Here is a 22,684-nt window from a genome sequence, read left to right as displayed (position 1 = left end):
TGAAAAAGCTAAGAATTTAGTAGAACTAAGCAATGGAAATGCATAAAATAGGAACCAAAGTGGGCAAAATCACACTGTGTCAATTGTCCCCAAGACTGCTAACTTTGCACCTGCCTACTTCTGTTAGTTTTCCATCAAATTTCATGCTTTTGGTGTCATTACCTTCAGAAAAAGGTTCTCTACCATTTCAGAAGAATTTTTTTTTAAATGCCAATGCTTTGAGCACTTAATTTCAGGATTTCTGACACTGAAGCAGTTAGCAGCATCCAATTATTCTTCAGTAAAAAATCTTGACTTTCTCAGGAAACTTCCTATTTTTAGGGGAAAATTGGTGGGCATACTTAAAATCCTGTCCAGATATTTCAGACAGCTCCAAGTTTTCTGAAGGCAAAGAATGAAGCACCTGAAATACCCAGAAATGAATTCAACATATCAGGTTTTATCTAATGAAAATGTGAACCAGCTGACACTTACTTGCATTTACAGATATATCAATTACAAGAAGCTACATAAGTGTAACAAGGATAAACTGACAGTTTATTATCTTATTAATCCTTTATGGAAATACCCATAGTAATGTAATCTGAGTGCCATGTCAACACACTTCTGGAAAGAAAGAGATTGAGTGAATGTTGGTGAATGCATTTTCTTCTTTGAGTCACCCTGCTTTGGTGGGGAATGGTTGTGAATTAAAAAATAAATAACTAATAGTAATGATATCACTATGACTAATAATGATAACAGTAATGAGAGAAGGGAGAGGAGGAGGGAGAGGAGGAGGGAGAGGAGGAGTGAGAGGAGGAGGGAGAGGAGGAGGGAGAGGAGGAGGGAGAGGAGGAGGGAGGAGGAAGAGGAGGGAGGAGGAAGAGGAGGAGGAGGAAGAGGAGGAGGAGGAGGAGGAGATGGAGAGGAGGAAAAAAGGAGGAGGAGGAGGAAAGAGAAGGGAAAGGAGGAGGGAGGAGGAAGGGAAGAAGAAGGAGGAGGAGGGAGGATGAAGGAGGAAGGAGGAGGGAGGAGGAGGAGGAGGAGGAGGAGGGAGGAGGAAGGGAGGAGGAGGAGGAGGAGGAGGAGGAGGAGGAGGAGGAGCAGGAGGAGAGGGAGGAGGAGGAGGAGCAGGAGGAGGGGAGGGAGGAGGAGGGGAGGAGGAGGGGGAGGAGGAGAGGAGGGTGAGGAGGGGGAGGGAGGAGGAGGGGGAGGGAGGAGGAGGGGAGGGAGGAGGGAGGGGGAGGAGGAGGAGGGGGAGGAGGAGGAGGAGGGGAGGAGGGAGGAGGGAGGGAGGAGGAGGGAGGAGGGGAAGGGAGGAGGAGGGGAGGAATGGAGGAGGAGGGAAGGGGAGGGAGGGGGAAGGAAGGGGGAAGGGAGGAGGAGGAGGAGGAGGAGGGGAAGGGGGAGGGAGGGAGGAGGGGGAGGGGAGGGGGGAGGGAGGGAGGGGAGGGGGAGGAGGAGAGGGGAGGAGAGGAGAGGGGGGAGGAGGGGAGGGGGAAGGGGAGGGAGGAGGGGGAAGGGAGGGAGGGGAGGGGAGGGAGGGGAGGGAGGGAGGAAGGGGGAGGAGGAGGAGGAGGAGGAGGCAGGAGGACAGAGAGAGGGGAGAGGGGAGGAGGGAGGAGGAAGGAGGAAGGTGGAGGAGGAAGGAAGGAGGAGGAGGGGAGGTGGAGGAGGAGGGGATGGGAGGAGGGAGGTGAGGAGGGAGGTGGAGGAGGATGGAGGAGGATGGAGGAGGATGGAGGAGGAGGAGGGAGGAGGAAGAGGAAGAGGTGAGAAGAGGAAGAGAGAGAGGGAGAGAGGAGGAGAGGAGGAGGAGGAGGAGGAGGAGGAGGAAGGAGAGGAGGTAGGAGGAAGGAGAGGAGGAGGAGGCAGGAGGAGGAAGAGAGGAGGGAGGAGGTAGAAGAGAGGAGGAGAGGTAGGAGGAAGGAGGAGGAGGAAGGAGGAGGGAGGAAGGGAGGAGGAGGAAGGAAGGAGGAGGAGGATGAAGGGAGGAGGAGGAGAATGAAGGAGGAAGGGAGGAGGAGGAGGGAGGAGGAAGGAAGGAGGAGGAGAGAGGACAAGGTAGAAGATGAGGGAGGAGGAGTGGAGGAAGATGAGGGAGGAGGAGTGGGGGAAGATGAGGGAGGAAGAGGAGGAGGTAGGGGAGGGAGGGAGGAAGAGAGAGGGGAGGAAGAGAGGAGGAAGATGAGAGAGGAGGAGGAAGGGAGGGAGGAGGAGGAGGAGAAGGAGGGAGAGGAGAAGAGGAAGGGAGGAAGAGGAGAGGAGGAGAGAGGAAGAGGAGGAGGAAGAGGGGAGGAGAAGAGGGAGGAGGAAGAGGGAGGAGGAAGGAGGGAGGAGGTAAAGAGGGATGGAGGGAGGATGGAGGAGGAGGGAAGGAGGGAGGGAAGGAGGAGGGAAGGAGGAGGGAGGGAGGGGGAGAGGGGGAGAGAGGGTGGGGGAGAGGGGGGAGAGAGGGGGAGGGGAGAGGGGAGAGAGGGGGGAGAGAGGGGAGAGAGGGGGAGGGGGAGAGAGGGGGAGAGAGGGGAGGGGGAGAGAGGGGGAGAGGAGGGAGGGAGGGAGGAAGGGAAGGAAGAGGGGGAGGGATGAGGGGGGAGGGAGGAGGAGGGAAGAGGGGAGGAGGGGAGGAGGAGGAGGGGAGGAGGAGGAGGAGGGGAGGAGGGGAGGGGAGGGAGGGGAGGGGGAAGGAGGGGAGGAAGGAGGGAGGAGGAGGGGAGGGGGAAGGAGGGAGGGAGGGAGGGGAGAGGAGGAGGAGGGAGGAGGAATGGAGGGAGGACAAGGAGGAGGGAGGACGAGGAGGGAGGAGGAGGAGGGAGGTGGAGGAGGAGGTGGATGGAGGAGGAGGAGGAGGAGGAAGGAGGAGGAAGGAAGGAGGGAGAGGAGGAGGAGGAGGAGGAGGAGGAGGAGGAGGAGGGAGGGAGGGAGGAGGGAGGAGGAGGGAGGGAGGAAGGAGGGAGGAGGAGGAGAGGAGGAAGAGGAGGGAGAGAGGAGGGGAAAGAGGAGGAGGGAAGAGAGGAAGAGAGGAGGAAGAGGAGGAAGAGAGGAGGTAGGAGGAGGAAGAGAGGAGGTAGGAGGAGGAAGAGAGGAGGGAGGAGGTAGGAGGAGGAAGAGGAGGAGGGAGGAGGTAGGATGAGGAAGAGAGGAGGGAGGAGGAAGAGGAGGAGGAGGAGGATGAAGGGAGGGGAGGAGGAGGAGAATGAAGGAGAAGGAGGGAGGAAGGTGGAGGAGGAAGGAGGGAGAGAAGGAGGATGAGAGAAGAGGGAGGAGGAGGAGGAGGAGGAGGAGGAGGAGGAGGAGGGAGGAGAAGGAGGGAGGAGAAGGAGGGAGGAGGAAGAGGAGGAGGAGGAAGCAGGAGGAGGAGGAGGAGGAAAGGAGGAGGAGGAGGAGGAAAGAGGAGGAAGGAGGAGGGAAGAGGGAGGAAGAGGAGGAGGAGGGAAGAGGGAGGAAGAGGAGGAGGGAGAAGGGAGGAGGAAGAGGAAGGATGAGGGAGGAGGGAAGAGGAGGGAGGAGGAGGAGGAGGAGGAGGAAGAGGAGGAGGAGGAGGAGGATAAGAGGAGAAGGAGGAGGAGGAGGAGGAGGAGGAGGAGGAGGAAGGAGGAGGAGGAGGAGAGGAGGAGGAGGAGGAGGAAGGAGGAGGAAGGAGGAGGAGGAGGAGGAGGAGGAGGAAGAGGAGGAGGAAGAGGAGGAGGAAGAGGAGGAGGAGGAGGAGGAGGAAGGAGGAGGAGGAGGAGGAGGAAGGAGGGAGGAGGAGGAGGAGGAAGAGGAGGAGGAGGAGGAAAAGGGAAGGAGGAGGAGGAAGGGAGGAGGAAGAGGAGGAGGAGGAGGAGGAGGAGGAGGAGAGGAGGAGGAGGAGGGAGGAGGGAGGGAAGGAGGAAGGAGGGAGGGAGGGAGGAGGGGAGGAGGAGGAGGAAGAGGTGGGAGAGGGAGGGAGGGGGAGGGGAGGAGGGGAAGAAGAGGGAGGGGAGGGGAGGAGTGGGGAGGAGAGGGAGGGAGGGGAGGAGGTGGGAGGGAGGAGGGAGGGAGAGAGGGGAAGAGGGAGGGGAGAGAGAGAGAGAGAGAGAGGGAGAGAGAGAGAGAGAGAGAGAGAGGAGAGAGAGAGAGAGAGAGAGAGATGAGGGAGGAGGAGAGGGGAGGGGAGGGAGGGGAGGAGGGAGGAGGAGGAGGGAGGGAGGGAAGAGGAGGAGGATGGAGGAGGGAGGGGAGAGGAAGAGGGAGGGGAGCAGGGAGGAGGAAGAGGAGGAGGTGGAGGAGGAGGAGGAGGAGGAGGAGGAGGAGGAGGATGGAGGAGGAGGAGGAGGAGGAGAGGAGGAGGAGGAGGAGGAGGGAGGAGGAGGAGGGGATGGAGGAGGAGGATGGAGGAGGGATGGGAGGAGGAGGAGAGGAGAGGGAGGAGGAGGAGGAGGAGGAAGGGAGGAGGAGGAGGAGGAGGGAGGAGGAGGAGGTAGGAGAGGAGAGAGGAAGGAGGTAGGATGAGGAAGAGAGGAGGAGGAGGAGGAGGAGGGAGGAGGAGGAGGAGGAGGAGGAGGAGGAGGAAGAGGAGGAGGAAGGAAGAAGGAGGAGGAGGAAGGAAGAGGAGGAGGAGGAGGAGGAGGAGGAGGAAGAGGAGGAGGAGAGAGGAGGAGGAGGAGGAGGAAGAGGAGGAGGAGGAGGAGGAAGAAGAGGAGGAGGAAGGAAGGAGGAGGAGGAGGAGGATGAAGGAGAGGGGAGGGAGGGGGAGGAGGAGAGGAGGAGGGGGAGGGGGAGGGAGGGGGGAGAGGGAGGGGGAGGAGGAGGAGGAGGAGGATGAATGGAGGAGGATGAGGAGGAGGATAAATGGAGGAGGAGGGAGGAAGAAGAGAAAAAAAGAGGTGCACCCATTTACATACTTTCCAAGGATAACTGGTCTACTATACAGTACTAACTACAATGTTATGAACATCACATAAAACAGTTATATATTTGAAAAAGAACATACCTGATACACCAATGTATGGTACAGCAGAATGTGTGTGTGTGTTGGAAGGAGCAAAGGCGTAATGTTGACTGTCACCACTCCAGCATCACCATCTCCTTCAAGTACTGATTCACTCTGCCACACTGACAATTCTGACTGGGCCAACATCACAAGCTCCAACAGAGTAGAGATGGAGGTAAGGGTAAATTCTGGAGAGACCTGTCTTCCATAAACAACACATGCTAATAACCCAACAAGCCAGTGTGGAATATTGGTGCTTGGTCGAGTAAGTGACAGTCCTGGGGTCGTGGGAAGTGATGATAAGTCAACAAGGATGCTACAGGATACCTTAAATACACTAAGCTGCTTGTCTGACTTTGGATCTAATTGTAGAAATGATGTAAAATCTACATTTTCGTTCTTGTTTGAATGAACAGGTGAGGTTGGATGTGACAATCTTGAACAAATTTTCCGGGAAGGTGATGGTAGTGACTGATGTTTAAACGTCACTGGAGACTCCCTGGAGTCACCTTCAGCTTCACAACACTCCAAACATTCTCTCAGTAAATACTTGAGTTCAGATAAACTGTCAACACCCAATATGTCAGATCTATACAATACATTTTGAAAGTCTAATACAGATGAATTATTACATATTATTTTCTTCTGAATAAGTTCAAGAAAGAATTTTTCAAAATCTTTTACATAACCATGTATAGGGGAATAAGTAAGATGGTTGGGACTCTGTGGAGCACTCTCATATTCATCTTCACTTGCCTCTTGGGATAACTGTAACTGAGGAAGATCATGATGTACAGTTACATCTTCCAAAGCAACTCCTTTGTCAGGGAGCACTTCATATTCCCTGACCAATTTATTCTCTATTTTATCCATATCTTGTAAAACATTTACTTCAAACAAATCAACAGAATCATTATACTTAATAAATATATCATCCTTCACAAAGTCATTTTCATCAATGTTAGGGTCTTCACTCTTTCCAGTAACACTTTCAATTTCCATCTCAGCTTTTTTGAAGTCATCTGGTAACACCTTAGAACAATCTGATATAAATGAAGTTTCTGCCTCCATGTCAGTTATGTTCTCATTGATATTACTACTACTACTACTTTCACCAGTTACAGATGTACTTGAGCTATGGTCCATATGTTTGCTCTCCTCACTTTGGCTCACATCTTCCTCATTTGCCTCTATACCAATCTGAACAATACCACATTCAGTAGGGGGACTCTCTCGAGCAGATGCTTCTGGGACAATTATGGGTCTTGTGACTGTTGACACATGTGAGAGAGCCTGGAGTTGCAAGGAGACAAAAGTGCCAATACTGGCTCGTGATTCTGGCCGAGAAAGATTAGCTGCTGGTGGGAGAGTGACTGAAGGAATAAGTTTGTGCAAAACAGACTGACAAAGGGATAGCCCAACTGAAAGTTCATGGGCATTCAGAACTGTGAGATGTTCAGTGAGAAGAGATGTTATTGAGGAGAGCACCTCAGGTAATCTTGATGATTGAGTCTGCTGTTGTGTATCTAATGGAAGTGAAGCTAACAAATGCTGCAGCAGCGTACACACTTCGCAAACATTCATCTGTAGACTCCCTACAGCTTTCACTAAAGATGAGCAATCCTTATGGCTCTTTTCTTCTTCCATTGCATTTCCGTGTGTTGCTTTAAGTAGACAGGCCTGACTCAGAAGACCTGTGAGATGCATCCATGGATATGAAGGTTGTAGAGCACTGAAGAGTAAGGTAGCTGTTTTTGTAATTTCATGAAACCCTCGGTTACCCTCTAATGGAAGTTTAGTGCCATCCGAAGACTGTGGTGGTAGTGTTGAATTTTGCTTATCCCCGGTACTATGGCGCCTACTACTGGGTTCTGTTGGAGTCTCATTCACAGCTTGTAACACTTGACATGTATGGTATAAGCATCTGAAATATATATAATACAATAAGTGATTAATTATTTTAACCCTTAACCCGTAAACGGTCCAAATGTATATATACGTTTTTACTGCTAGTGCCCCAAACGTATATGTACGTTTTATGTCTCCTACATTTAACAGTGCCACGATAAGCCTGAGTCGCCTAGACATGTGAGAATGGGTGTGAGCACTCACTGTGCACCATATTAAAATAATTGGGGATGCCTGGGTACCATATGCTCTTTTTTCCTATTAAAAAACAACAATGTTTTTTTTTCTCAAAAAAGTTGGGGCAGTACGGTAGTGAACGTATGTATACGTTTGAACCGTTTATGGGTTAAACTGTCCAAACAGATCTACGTTCACATGCGTAGTGCTCCAAAAGTAGATCTACGTTTTTTTACATATTTTCAAACATAACAACAAAAAAATGTAGATCAAAGTTTTTTTACACATTTTCAAATGTAAAAAAAAAAAGAAGGTCTACGTTTTTTTACATACTTTCAAATGTTGAAAAAACGTAGATCTACGTTTGGACAGTTTAAGGGTTAAATATAATTGGTACATTTTGTATTAAATAATAGATGATTATGAAATTGATATACATGTATACATGAATGATAAGATATTTTAGCAAGGACATTTACAGGTACTAACTTTAATTATTTACTTTCATTATTGTATATAAAGGTTTGTTAAAATTCCTGCCATCCTGCTTTACGGCTCTTCTTTTGCTTAAGAAGCTTGTTACACCTCCTCCAGCACTTAAAATAGGAATGGAAATACACCTACCATCCGAATTATGACCGAGTTCGGTTCCGAGAAACCGGTCGTAAGTCGAAATGGTCGTAAGTCGAACTTTACTACTGAATATCAACAAAACATTTTCGTAATGACTTTATTTTATTGTTTTATTTTGGTATTTCATGTTTTACTTTACTTTTTATGCTGTTAGTACTGTATTTTATACTGTTAGGTTTAGGATAAACACTGTGTACAACACAAATAGTTGTTTATTTCCCAGAAATTTGGCATAAAAAACACGGTCGTAAGTCGAGTAGTCGTAAGTCGAGCAGGTTGCAAGTCGGATGGTAGGTGTATCTATCTATATCAAAATAGTGTACAATACTGACAGGTTGGTAAGACATATACGTACATGTGACGGTTAGGCATCTTTATTCCAAAATGTTTTGCCTACACAGTAGGCTTCTTCAGATGAGTACAAAAGAGTAATGTGTAAGTGAAACGTTTCGGAATACAGTGGACCCCTGGTTTACGATATTATTTCATTCCAGAAGTATGTTCAGGTGCCATTACTGAACGAATCTGTTCCCATAAGGAATATTGTGAATTAGATTAGTCCATTTCAGACCCCCAAACATACACATACAAACGCACTTACATAAATACACTCACATAATTGGTCGCATTGGGAGCTGATCGTAAAGCGGGGGTCCACTGTAGATGCTTAACTGTCACATATGTGTCTTACTTAACAATCCTTGACATCTAACTCCCTCTGTTTCAGTTATGAATTTTTTTATTACTGATTTGCCAGACTATGTATAATAACCTAGAGAGTAGGTTGGCACACAAGAACCACCTAGGGAGGTACTACCATCCTGCCAAGTGAGTGTGAAATGGAAACCTGTATATAACTGTTTTATATGATGGCAGGATTGCTGGTGTCTTTTTTTTTCTCTCTCATATACATGCAAGATTTCAGGTATGTCTTGCTACTTCTACTTACACTTAGGTCACACTACATATGCATGTACAACCATATATATACATACCTCTATGGGTTTTCTTCTATTTTCTTCTTAGTTCTTGTTCTTGCTTATTTCCCCTTATCTCCATGGGGAAGTGGAACAGAATTCTTCCTCCGTAAGCCATGCGTGTCATAAGAGGCAACTAAAATGCCAGGAGCAAGAGGCTAGTCGCCCCTTCTCCTGTATACATTACTAAATTAAAAAAGAGAAACTTTTGTTTTTATTTTTTGGGCGACCCTGCCTTGGTGGGACATTGTTGGTTTGTTGAAAAAAAAAAAACACATGAGATAACAGGTGTATCTTGCTACTTCTACTTACACTTTGGACATACTATATATGCATGTACATGCACATATATACACACCCATCTGGGTTTTATTCTATTTTCTTACTAGTTCTTGTCCTTCTTTATTTCCTTTTATGGCCATGGGAAAGCTGAAAAGAATGCTTCCTCCATAAGCCATGCATGTCATAACAGGCAACTACAATGCCAAGAGCAAGGGGCTAGTAACCCCTTCTTCTGTATAAATGACTAAATTTAAAAAAAATTTTTTTTTTTTTTAGGTCACCTTGCCTCGGTGGAATACAGCAGGTGTGTAAAAATAAAAGTACAATAAATACAGCATAAAACAGTGTGTGTATATTACTTCCCAGATTTATATTATTAAATGCAACAGAAGTGTACATTTTCAATGAAACAAAACAAATACCTAACATAGTGTCTGTGACAATAAATAACAATGACATAATTTACCTTAACAAATCCAAGAATATATCATCTAAAATATATGGACCAATTTCTGGTTTATCTAAAAGTGAGACAATAAGCCTGTAAGGCCGCAGATCTGGAGGGTTTGTTCCTTGACTTATCTTCAAGCATGCAATAATGCCCTCTACCAGTAAAGGTCTTGAAAAAATTTCAAAATAGGCATTAATCTCTCCCCCATCTTCAGTATTAGTGTCACTTGTAGCACTGTTAAGGCGCTTAACAACAGGATGCTCTGATGACAAGAGGGAGAGGTTGATTTCAGAACCAAGTAGCCATGCATACAGACGTCTGGAAAAAAAAGAACATGTCTATAATATACAAGGAAAAAAATATACATTAACAGTGTCTTACTATTAAAATTGCATAATGTGTTCACACATTATACAATTTTAATAGTAAGACACTGCTACAAACCCAAATGGTTACCAAATTCAATCATGTTTCAAGAGGGTCCAAATATTCATCCTATATAACAATAAAAAAATAAAATGTTGAGCCAAAAGCACACAATTATTACAGAAATAGTCAATGTTTATTTTATCCATTATGAAAAAGCCTTTGCTTATGTAATGCATTTTGGGAAGATTAAAACTAGAACTTAGCTACAGCTACTTATTTTCTCCTGAGAGTGCTTTTCTGTAACAGCAGATGATATAGTACATAATAAAAAGATTTGGTACTAAATTACATTTACCTGTTTAAAGACATATCTCTTCTTAAGAGCACTAATATAGCAGAAGTAACAATTCTGACTAAATCAGGTCGTAGTAGTTGGGTGTTGTGCATGGGAAGAGCAGCCAGAGTAAGATCAAGTGCTGCACGCTGCACCATGACACTCGAGTCCTCCATGGCCTGACAGAGTGCTGACACCTGGTGGTTTGTATATTATAAAATATACAGTGTTTACCAAAGGAAATTAGGTTAGCTACCTACTGGTAATCATCTATTATCTTATTTGCTTTAATAGACAGGGTGATCATGAATAATTTTAGTAATACTACAGTCTCAACATACAAACTTTCATCCTGATGCAAATCTAGTGTCTTTATTTTACCTCACTCTTGTTTCTAATTTATCTTATAATTTTCTATATGACTATTACCAGTCAATTCAAACTTCTTCAGTAAATGCATTCTCATCCTCATTTTCCATGTACAATATGTACAGCTATATGAATAATCTCAAAAATCAATATTTTAATAAATTAGACACATGTACAACTCTTGGGAATCATTATTGAGGAAACATTTTGCCACACAGTGGCTTCATCAGTCCATACAAAGGAGAATCTTGAAGAACAGGAGGAGAATGAGGTAATCAGTCCCTCAACCTTAAGTTGATGTGGTCAGTCCATCAATTTTGAATAGAATATTCAAGATTGATGGACTGACCACATCGACTCAAGGTTGAGGGACTGATTACCACATCTTGAATAGAATATTCAAGATTGATAGACTGACCACATCGACTCAAGGTTGAGGGACTGATTACCTCATTCTCCTCCTGTTCTTCAAGATTCTCCTTTGTATGGACTGATGAAGCCACTGTGTGGCGAAACGTTTCCTCAATAAAGATACCCAAAAGTTGCACATATGTCTAATTTATCAACATGTCGGTTCTCTGAACCATTCATCTACAAATCAATATTTTACTTTACAGTTTGATTTCTCAATATGTAATAATTTATTAGAAAATTCATTACAGTTTTCTGCTCCCTTCTAGAGATTTTACATATTAAATGTGGTGTGCTCCTTGTTTTCTCATTCATTAATCACGTTATAGAATTAGATACACAATCTGAGGTTTTCAGGCTTTCAGTACAGCATTTACAAGATTAATGGCATGAAATATAATTTCAAACTACCTTTTCAGTAGTTAAAATTCTACTTTTATTTCTAACATCCATATTTTATTTTCTTCTTCAGTTTAGTACTTTATACAGGAGGATTTCAATTTTAGGGGCTTGAGCATCTAGCAGGCTTGTGCATGCATGTTACATAGGAATGAATGGAGACATGTGGTTTTTAATGGACATGCTGTTGGAGTGTGAGCAGGGTAATTGCTATGAAAGGATTCAGGAAAACTCATTAGCTGGACTTGAGTCATGGAGGTGGAAAGGGCAGTGCCTGCACACCTGAAAGAGGGGCAAGGATGTGGCAGTCACAATGGTAATCTCACTAATTTCAACACACATCTGGAAAGACAGTGACTGCAAAAATGTTGGTAAATGTGTTTTCTTCTTTGGGTCACCCGTCTTGGCAGAAGGGCGAGGCTGTTGAGTCAAACAATGAACATTTTACATATTACTACCATACAATGTAGTATGCAGCAGACAGCTTGCTCTTAATTACAATTTAAACATTATCATGAAGTAAGAACAGGGATGATTTCTTGCTTTGGAAACATGCTTAAGATTACTTGATAACCCACTACAGTTTCTTCACTTTCCCATTCCTTATCTTTTTTCTTTTCATTTACTAATACATAAGAACATAATAAAGGAGGAACACTGCAGCAGGCCTACTGGCCCATGCGAGGCAGGTATAGTTCACCCACCGGCTTAAGCCAATGCCTTAACCTAGTCAGGTCAGGTCACGTTCACCTAAAGGAGCACAGCATCTGACCTAGTAGCACAAGCTAGTCAAGTCAAACTCAAACCCACCCACACCCACTCATGTACTTATCAAACCTATTTTTAAAACTACACGTATTAGCCTCTATGACAGTACTTGGGAGTTTGTTTGACTCATCCACAACTCTATTACCAAACCAGTGCTTTCCTATATCCTTCCTGAATCTGAATTTTTCCAGCTTAAAGTCACTGCTGTGAGTCCTGTCTATGCTAGATATTTTTAGCACGCTATTTACATCCCCTATATTCATTCCTGTTTTCCATTTATACACCTCAATCATGTTTTTTTTTTTTAACAAGTTGGCCGTCTCCCACCGAGGAAGGGTGACTCAAAAAGAAAATCCCCAAAAAGAAAATACAGTGGACCCTCGAGTTTCGGCAGCCTCGACTTTCGTGAAATTCAACCTTCGGCGAGTTTTTTTGGAAAAATTTGGCCTCGAGTTTCATGAAAAAACTCGTGTTTCAGCGACCGTCCAGTACCCGTCCGCCCGTCACCGCACACACAAAGCCAGTCTCCCACGCCATTCACGCTCAGTGTGCCATCGTTTACCAACAAGTGACCATCACCCCGCGGGTTCATACAATACATTTCATAATAATCCATTGTTTTTTGTGCTTGCAACTGCTAAATAAGTCATCATGGACCCAAGGAAAGCTAGTGCAAGCCCTTTGGTAAATAAAGTGAGTGACGGGGATGTGGAAGAGATGGTGGAGGACCACAGGGAAGAGCTAACCACTGACGAACTGCAAAAGCTTCAACTGGAACAGCATCCTTTGGCAAGAACAGCTTCCTTGATTGCCATTTTCTTGGCCACAATAGTAGCGATGGGTGATTGGGGTTTTGTGTACAACCTGGCCAGCTCAGAGACGCGCACTCTATGCACTCCGAGGAACTTGCTTCAAAGGAGGAGGAAGAGGGAGTGGATGAGGTGCCTTCTTCAGTGATTAAGGACATGTGTGGAATGTGGAATGAGTTTCAAAGTTTTGTTGAAAAGTATCACCCTGACCAAGCTGAAACAAGCCGTATCTGCAACACGTACAATGACAGTGTTGTGTCCCACTTCAGGGAAATCTTAAAGAAACGCCAGAAAAAGACCTCTCTGGATAGATATTTTGTGTGCCAGGGGTCCAGTGACTCTCAAGTTGTTCCCAGTGGCATTAAAAGAAGAAGGGAAGTAACCCCAGATAAGGACTTGCTACCTAAAGTCCTAATGGAAAGAGATTCTCCTTCCAAACAATAGTGTACACCTTCCTCCTATCACCTCCTCCCATCTTCCATCCACCCAGAAGTCTTCAGTAAAGGTAAGTGTAATGTTATTATTCTTTCTTTCTTTCAACACACCGGCCATATCCCACCGAGGTGGGGTGGCCCAAAAGGAAAAACGAAAGTTTCTCCTTTTACATTTAGTAATATATACAGGAGAAGGGGTTACTAACCCCTTGCTCCCAGCATTTTAGTCGCCTCTTACAACACGCATGGCTTACGGAGGAAGAATTCTGTTCCACTTCCCCATGGAGGCAAGAGGAAATAAACAAGAACAAGTACTAGAAAGAAAATAGAAGAAAACTCAAAGGGGTGTGTATATATATGCTTGTACATGGATGTGTAGTGTGACCTAAGTGTAAGTAGAAGTAGCAAGATGTACCTGAAATCCTGCACGTTTATGAGACAGAAAAAAGGACACCAGCAATCCTACCATCATGTAAAACGATTACAGGCTTTCGTTTTACACTCACTTGGCAGGACGGTAGTACCTCCCTGGGCGGTTGCTGTCTACCAACCTACTACCTAGGAATGTTATTATTATTTATTTTAAATGCATGTACTTGATTTCTGATTGTTTTCATTATGTAAATCTTTATTTAATTTGAAAAAAAAATATTTTATTTTAATATTTTTGGGTGTCTGGACTGGATTAATTTTATTTCCATTATTTCTTATGGGGAAAATGGTTTCGAGTTTCGTGAATTTCGACCTTCGGCGGGCTCTCTGGAACGGACTAATCACGAAACTCGGGGGTCCACTGTACTTTCATCACCATTCAACACTTTCACCTCACTCATACATAATCACTGTACCTCAATCATCTTTCTTTCAACGTGGCCCAAAAGGAAAAATGTAAGTTTCTCCTTCCAAGGGGTTACTAGCCCCTTGCTCCAGGCATTTTAGTCGCCTCTTATGAAACGCATGGCTTACGGAGGAAGAATTCTGTTCCACTTCCCCACGGAGATAAGAGGAAATAAACAAGAACAAAAACTAGAAAGAAAATAGAAGAAAACCCAGAGGGGTATGTATACATATATTTGTACATGTATGTGTAGTGTGACCTAAGTGTAAGTAGAAGTAGCAAGATGCACCTGTAATCTTGCATATTTATGAGACAGACAAAAGACACCAGCAATCCTACCATCATGTAAAACAATTACAGGCTTTCATTTTACACTCACTTGGCAGGAGGGTAGTACCTCCCTGGGCAGTTGCTGTCTACCAACCTACTACCTCAATCATATCCTCCCTAATTCTATGCCTTCCCAAAGTGCAGATTTAGGGCCCTCAGTCTATCCACACAGGGAAGATTTCTGATACAAGGGATCAACTTTGTCATCCTCCTTTGTACATTTTCCAGTGCATTTATATCCATTCTGTAATATGGTGACCAGAACTGTGCAGCATAATCTAAATGAGGCCTTACCAAAGATATATAGAGTTGAAGAACAACCTGAGGACTTCTATTATTTATACTTCTTGATATGAAACCAAGGATTCTGTTAGCTTTATTGCAAACACTTATGCACTGTTGTCTTGGTTGCAGATTACTGCTAACCAGAACTCCTAACTCCTTTTTGCAATCAGTAAAATTAAGATCTACATTATTTAGTTTATATGTGGCATGGTTATTTTCCTGTCCAACATTTAGAACTTTGCATTTGTCTATATTAAACTGCATCTGCCACTTCTCCAACAACTGCATCAATCTATTCAAATCCTCCTGGAGTGCTCTAATGTCCTCATTAGAATGAATTGGAGGGCCTATTTTGGTGTCATCAGCAATTTGCTTAAGTCGCTATTTATTCCCTCATCTATGTAGTTTATGTAAATTGTGAAAAACAAGGGGCCCAACACTGACCCCTGTGGAACACCACTTGTGATGTACCCCCATTCTGATTTCTCCACATTTATGCAAACTCTCTGCTGCCTATTTGTCAACCATGCCTCTACCCAGGAAAAAATTTCTCCTCCTATTCCATGTGCCTTACGTTTCCTCAATAGCCTCTGATGTGAAATTTTACCGAAAGCATTACTGAAGTTCATATACACAATATCACATTCAATACCATGATCCACCTCCTCAAGTACCTTGGTAAAAAAAGTTAGTAAATTTGTAAGACAGGAACAACCCTTTGTAAAAATGTGCTGAGATTCATTAATCAATGTATGCGCTTCAAGATGGCCATGACTTGCCTTGGCAATTATTGATTCCATAAATTTTCCCCTATGGAGGTAGGCTTATTGGTCTATAGTTCAAAGCTAAGGACCTGTCACCTGCCTTGTAAACAGACAATACACTTGCCATTTTCCACTTGTCTAGCACTATGCCAGTTTGTAGTGATATATTGAAAAGATTAGCCAAAGGTATGCTAAGTTCCTCTTTACATTCCTTTAAAACCCTTGCAAACAGTTCATCAGGGCCTTGGGATTTGTTAGGCTTTAATTTCTCTATTTGTCACTAGTTACCCTAATCGTGCAATAGTTTATTACTGTCCTGTTCTACATACAGTGAAACCTCTACTTGTGAGTTTAATCCATTCCATGACCTTCCTCGCAACTGGATTTGCTTGTTTGCAGAGTCAATTTTCCTAATTTAAATTAACTGAAATGCAATTAATCCGTTCGAGGGGAATTCTGTGCTTCAATAATTTCGCTAATATCAACTCTATGGCTTATTTATCTATCTCAATTCATCTAATATGACATAATAAACAATATAAATAATATAGAAACCTAATATATATCCTGGAGTTTACCTGGAGAGAGTTTCGGGGGTCAACGCCCCCGCGGCCCGGTCTGTGACCAGGCCTCCTGGTGGATCAGCGCCTGATCAACCAGGCTGTTGCTGCTGGCTGCACGCAAACCAACGTACGAGCCACAGCCCGGCTGATCAGGAACTGCCTTTAGGTGCTTGTCCAGTGCCAGCTTGAAGACTGCCAGGGGTCTGTTGGTAATCCCCCTTATGTGTGCTGGGAGGCAGTTGAACAGTCTCGGTCCCCTGACACTTATTGTATGGTCTCTTAACGTGCTAGTGACACCCCTGCTTTTCATTGGGGGGATGGTGCATCGTCTGCCAAGTCTTTTGCTTTCGTAGTGAGTGATTTTCGTGTGCAAGTTCGGTACTAGTCCCTCTAGGATTTTCCAGGTGTATATAATCATGTATCTCTCCCTCCTGCGTTCCAGGGAATACAGGTTTAGAAACCTCAAGCGCTCCCAGTAATTGAGGTGTTTTATCTCCGTTATGCGCGCCGTGAAAGTTCTCTGTACATTTTCTAGGTCGGCAATTTCACCTGCCTTGAAAGGTGCTGTTAGAGTGCAGCAATATTCCAGCCTAGATAGAACAAGTGACCTGAAGAGTGTCATCATGGGCTTGGCCTCCCTAGTTTTGAAGGTTCTCATTATCCATCCTGTCATTTTTCTAGCAGATGCGATTGATACAATGTTATGGTCCTTGAAGGTGAGATCCTCCGACATAATCACTCCCAGGTCTTTGACGTTGGTGTTTCGCTCTATTTTGTGGCCAGAATTTGTTTTGTACTCTGATGAAGATTTAATTTCCTCATGTTTACCATATCTGAGTAATTGAAATTTCTCATCGTTGAACTTCATATTGTTTTCTGCAGCCCACTGAAAGATTTGGTTGATGTCCGCCTGGAGCCTTGCAGTGTCTGCAATGGAAGACACTGTCATGCAGATTCGGGTGTCATCTGCAAAGGAAGACACGGTGCTGTGGCTGACATCCTTGTCTATGTCGGATATGAGGATGAGGAACAAGATGGGAGCTAGTACTGTGCCTTGTGGAACAGAGCTTTTCACCGTAGCTGCCTCGGACTTTACTCTGTTGACGACTACTCTCTGTGTTCTGTTAGTGAGGAAATTATAGATCCATCGACCAACTTTTCCTGTTATTCCTTTAGCGCGCATTTTGTGCGCTATTACGCCATGGTCACACTTGTCGAAGGCTTTTGCAAAGTCTGTATATATTACATCTGCATTCTTTTTGTCTTCTAGTGCATTTAGGACCTTGTCGTAGTGATCCAGTAGTTGAGACAGACAGGAGCGACCTGTTCTAAACCCATGTTGCCCTGGGTTGTGTAACTGATGGGTTTCTAGATGGGTGGTGATCTTGCTTCTTAGGACCCTTTCAAAGATTTTTATGATATGGGATGTTAGTGCTATTGGTCTGTAGTTCTTTGCTGTTGCTTTACTGCCCCCTTTGTGGAGTGGGGCTATGTCTGTTGTTTTTAGTAACTGAGGGACGACCCCCGTGTCCATGCTCCCTCTCCATAGGATGGAAAAGGCTCGTGATAGGGGCTTCTTGCAGTTCTTGATGAACACAGAGTTCCATGAGTCTGGCCCTGGGGCAGAGTGCATGGGCATGTCATTTATCGCCTGTTCGAAGTCATTTGGCGTCAGGATAACATCGGATAGGCTTGTGTTAATCAAATTTTGTGGCTCTCTCATAAAAAATTCATTTTGATCTTCGACTCTCAGTCTGGTTAGCGGCTTGCTAAAAACTGAGTCATATTGGGACTTGAGTAGCTCACTCATTTCCTTGCTGTCATCTGTGTAGGACCCATCTTGTTTAAGTAGGGGCCCAATACTGGACGTTGTTCTCGATTTTGATTTGGCATAGGAGAAGAAATACTTTGGGTTTCTTTCGATTTCATTTATGGCTTTTAGTTCTTCCCGCGATTCCTGACTCCTAAAGGATTCTTTTAGCTTAAGTTCGATGCTTGCTATTTCTCTGACCAGTGTCTCCCTGCGCATTTCTGATATATTGACCTCTTTTAGCCGCTCTGTTATTCTTTTCCGTCGCCTGTAAAGGGAGCGCCTGTCTCTTTCTATTTTACATCTACTCCTCCTTTTTCTTAGAGGAATAAGCCTTGTGCATACATCGAGTGCCACCGAGTTAATCTGTTCTAGGCATAAGTTTGGGTCTGTGTTGCTTAGTATATCTTCCCAGCTTATATCGGTTAGGACTTGGTTTACTTGGTCCCACTTTATGTTTTTGTTATTGAAGTTGAATTTGGTGAATGCTCCCTCGTGACTAGTCTCATTTTGTCGGTCTGAGGCTCCACGCATACATGTCTGAACCTCAATTATGTTGTGATCTGAGTATATTGTTTTTGATATGGTGACATTTCTTATCAGATCATCATTGTTAGTGAAGATGAGGTCTAGTGTATTCTCCAGTCTAGTAGGCTCTATTATTTGCTGGTTTAAATTGAATTTTGTGCAGAGATTTAAAAGCTCGTGTGAGTGTGAGTTTTCATCAGAGCTGCCTCCTGGTGTTATTACTGCAACAATATTATTTGCTATATTCCTCCATTTTAGGTGCCTTAAGTTGAAATCCCCCAGGAGCAAGATGTTGGGTGCAGGAGCTGGAAGATTTTCCAGACAGTGGTCAATTTTTAACAGCTGTTCCTGGAATTGCTGGGATGTTGCATCCGGAGGCTTGTAGACTACCACAATGACTAGGTTTTGGTTCTCGACCTTTACTGCTAAAACTTCCACTACGTCATTTGAGGCATTAAGCAGTTCTGTGCAAACAAGTGACTCTGCAATGTACAGGCCAACCCCCCCCTTTTGCCTGTTCACTCTGTCACATCTGTATAGGTTGTAACCTGGGATCCATATTTCGTTGTCCAAGTGATCCTTTATGTGGGTCTCAGTGAAAGCCGCGAACATTGCCTTTGCCTCTGCAAGCAGTCCACGGATGAAAGGTATTTTGTTGTTTATTGCTGGCTTTAGACCCTGTATATTTGCAAAGAAGAATGTTATCGGACTGGTGGTATTGTTGGTACTGGGGGGGGATTTTTTTTCCGGCATTAGTATCTGTATCTGTTGGTTTGGAGTGGAGGCCATCGACTGTGGTTCCACTCCAGGAATGACTGGATTTGGTGTACGATTTCTGCCATTTCCTGCCAGTTTTTTTTCCTTCCTGGCACTAAAAAACCTCTCCCTCTTGAGTGGCTGTGGCTACCCAGGTTTTCCCATGGCCTGGATGTTTTGTATCTTTTTGTCCCCTTTAGATGGTATGCCTGGCAATTTAAGTTATAGCACAGTCTTTCCTGTACTGAAGAGGTACACATTTCAGGGTGAAAAAGCTTACAGGAAGGGAGTTTGCATTTTCCTGTTGTCATATGGGCATGACATTTTCTAGGGTGGTCATAGTTGCATGTCCCATCTGTTTTTCCAGATTTCCCATGCCAGCAGATACCAAGTGCATAGTATGTGCACAGGCTTGGTTTCCGTTTGCCTTGGGTTTCTGTGACTGTATTCCCTGTTGGTGCATGTTTCCCTGTCTTATTCCTATCCTCCCTAGCACCAACAATGGAGCTCCCACCAGTTGTTTTTGGTAATTTATCCTCACTATTGCTATTGGAGTCCTCTTGTTTGCTATTTCCTGCGGTATTTCTGGTTTGCAATATTGGTTTTATCTTATCTTTGACTACACTTGTTTCCCTACTATGGCTCCTGTCCTCTATGAGGTCATTTATATGTATTCCTTCCTGCGTATAATTCCCGACTACCTGGACAAAATCTCCAGCTTCACCATTACTGTCTACCAGGACAGTATCTCCAGCTTCACCATTTCTGTCTCCCAGGACAGCACCTCCAGCTTCCCCATTACTGTCTCCCAGGACAGTATCTCCAGCTTCACCATTACTGTCTCCCAGGACAGCACCTCCAGCTTCACCATTACTGTCTCCCAGGACAGCACCTCCAGCTTCACCATTACTGTCTCCCAGGACAGCACTATCAGCCCTACATTTACTGACTACCAGGACATCACCTCCAGCCTTACAGTTTGTGACTACATGGCCAGTATCAAGGGCAGTACCATTCAGCCCGGACTTTTTATGTTCCCATCTGTTGTAGAAAGCTTCCAGGTTTTCTATGAAAGCAGCTTTGATGTTATCCTCTTTTAATACCCTTGTGATTTTAGTCCACAGATTTTCCTCATTTGGGCATACCCAAAAACACTTCTCTGTTTTAATACTGCTTGTAGCTAGTTCTGGGATATCTGCACAAGGAGCGTGACACCAATTTCCACAAAAATGACAATTTATCCATGTGGTAGCCCGTTTGTTTGACTGACCACAGACTACACACAGCTTCATAATGATTTGAATGGTTGATTTACTGCAAGTCTACTAGCAACCTCTTGAATATTATATTAATAACCTTAAATGAAGCTCTAGCTATTTGTATTTCTGTTTCTAACTCTTTTTGTATATTGGACAGCTTACCGTCACGTTCCTGATTTTTAATGTTTGTGTTTATAAGGGCGCCTACAAACCCATCCGTTTACAGTCTGCTTTATTGTCCAATGAAACTGTTTGAAACCAGTCCCGGGTTCGGACCAGTCAAGGGTTCGGACCAGTCGATCTGCTCTGATCAGTGGGTCACTTATTTAAAACATACTGGTCGGTGATTTGAGCTAACACATGAAGGATCTACTGGAAATTATCTACCCGAGTAATATGTGATTTGACTGATACAAAAGTATAACTTGCGTGTTGAAGAGCCGGTGATATCTGGCAGCTCCTACAATGACGTACAGTCGACCTCTTTGTTTATCAATCGCTGTATCTGGCTTTTCTATTTTTGTTTTTCCGTCTCCACCACAATAAATGCTATATTATCACTATAGTTGACTGGTGCAAATTTTGGAGGAAGGGCGCTTTTTCTGTAGTAATAATTGCTTCTCGTTGTGTATATTCGACCGCTGGTAACTACAGGTTATATGAAATTCACAGTAACGTCTCGTATTTCAAGAAAATGAAACTAATGAAAGTCACTCCACTCCACTAAGTACCATTATAATACTGGTTAGTTGCTACTACAACACTGTATTCTGCTATTCACTGGTATCACTAGATTATATGCGAGTACACTAGCAGGCCAGGAAGATTATTAAAAACAGCTGACCTGTGGTAAGTTTCTGGCGACTTCTGGCACCTGCCTCTATAGGCTTATCACTTCATTTACAAATTCACCTGTTTTCAAATGACACTTTAGCCTTTATCATCAATATACTAGGGAGCCACTGTAGTATACACTATACACTATGTATACTCAAAGCTTTCAGGGAGACTTTCTTTCCTCTGACACAACAACCCCTCAAGGAAGGTTCCTTGATGTTGGTGAGGGGCTCTTGATTTAGGGAATTGGATCTGTGCTCCAGTTCCCCAAATTAAGCCTGAATGCCTTCCACATCCCCCCCCCCCCCAGGCGCTGTATAATCCTCCGGGTTTAGCGCTTCCCCCTTGATTGTAATAATAATAATAATCCTCTGACACAACGTTCAATTATTATTTTTTCCACACGGGAAACAGGCCTATGATTCCCCTCTGGCAGTAAACTCTGCTAGGTAATGCACACTAATTCTCCTTTTTTGACTCAGTATATAATGTTTTCCGCCCAAGATTGGTTCCAGGCGCTAGAGGGATGTATCGTATAGGATTGATGACACAAATTAAAGTTCTAGCACGTAAGAGCGACCGTGAAAACACCAGAAAGCCGGGAGCACAACGAGGCACGCTGACGGTTGGTTAGTGGTCCTTAAAACTGAATAAAATATGTCATTCATGTAGTGGTATGGGCGGTGTCAGTGGTGGATGAGAATTTGCTGGAGACTGGACAAAATACTTCTTGAATAATTTCGCTAATATCATCTATACAGCTTATTTATCTATCACAGTTCATCTAATATGACATAATAAACAATATAAATAAAATAGAAACCTGATATATACTCTAGAATGAATAAAATATGTCATATGTGGCGGCGGCAACCGACAAGTGTTTGTCTGGAGACATGACAAAATACTTCTTGAATATTTCGCTAATATCATGTATATGGCTTATTTATCTATCACAGTTCATCTAATATGACATAATAAACAATATAAATAACATAGAAACCTGATATATACTCTAGAATTAATAAAATATGTCATTATATATGTGGCAGAGGCGGCCGACGAGAGTTTGTCTGGAGACAGGACAAAATACCCCTTGAATATTTCGCTATCATCAACTTTACGGCTTATTTATCTATCAGTTCATCTAATATGAAATAATAAACAATATAAATAACACAGAAACCTGATATATACTTTAGAATGAATAAAATATGCCATTATGTAATAGGTGGAGGTAGCCGCAACCGCTCCCTCTATGTTGCGGTAAACATTGCCATATAGTGACGGCATTTTGAAGCCGTCTATTTTTTTTTTTTAACAAGTCAGCCGTCTCCCACCGAGGCAGAGTGACCCAAAAAGAAAGAAAATCCCCAAAAAGAAAATACTTTCATCATCATTCAACACTTTCACCCACTCACACATAATCACTGTTTTTGCAGAGGTGCCCAGAATAC

At 44.0% G+C, this 22,684-nt stretch overlaps 1 protein-coding gene across 12 annotated transcripts in view; it reads right to left on the bottom strand.

Moving 5' to 3' along the window:
• Window positions 1-22,684, bottom strand: part of LOC128686219 (protein DOP1A) — a 234,706-nt gene that overhangs the window by 94,288 nt on the left and 117,734 nt on the right. For all 12 annotated transcript variants that reach the window (XM_070083219.1, XM_070083220.1, XM_070083218.1 and 9 more), the window contains 3 exons: window positions 10,089-10,264; window positions 9,380-9,682; window positions 4,937-6,860 (listed from right to left, as the gene is read on the bottom strand). In XM_070083219.1, the coding sequence (XP_069939320.1) occupies window positions 4,937-6,860; window positions 9,380-9,682; window positions 10,089-10,264 (2,403 nt within the window). The remainder of the gene's footprint in view (window positions 1-4,936; window positions 6,861-9,379; window positions 9,683-10,088; window positions 10,265-22,684) is intronic.

Source organism: Cherax quadricarinatus, chromosome 9 (genome assembly GCF_038502225.1).
Source record: "Cherax quadricarinatus isolate ZL_2023a chromosome 9, ASM3850222v1, whole genome shotgun sequence".
Taxonomy (NCBI): Eukaryota; Metazoa; Arthropoda; class Malacostraca; order Decapoda; family Parastacidae; genus Cherax; species Cherax quadricarinatus.
This window is presented reverse-complemented; position numbering and strand designations above follow the sequence as displayed.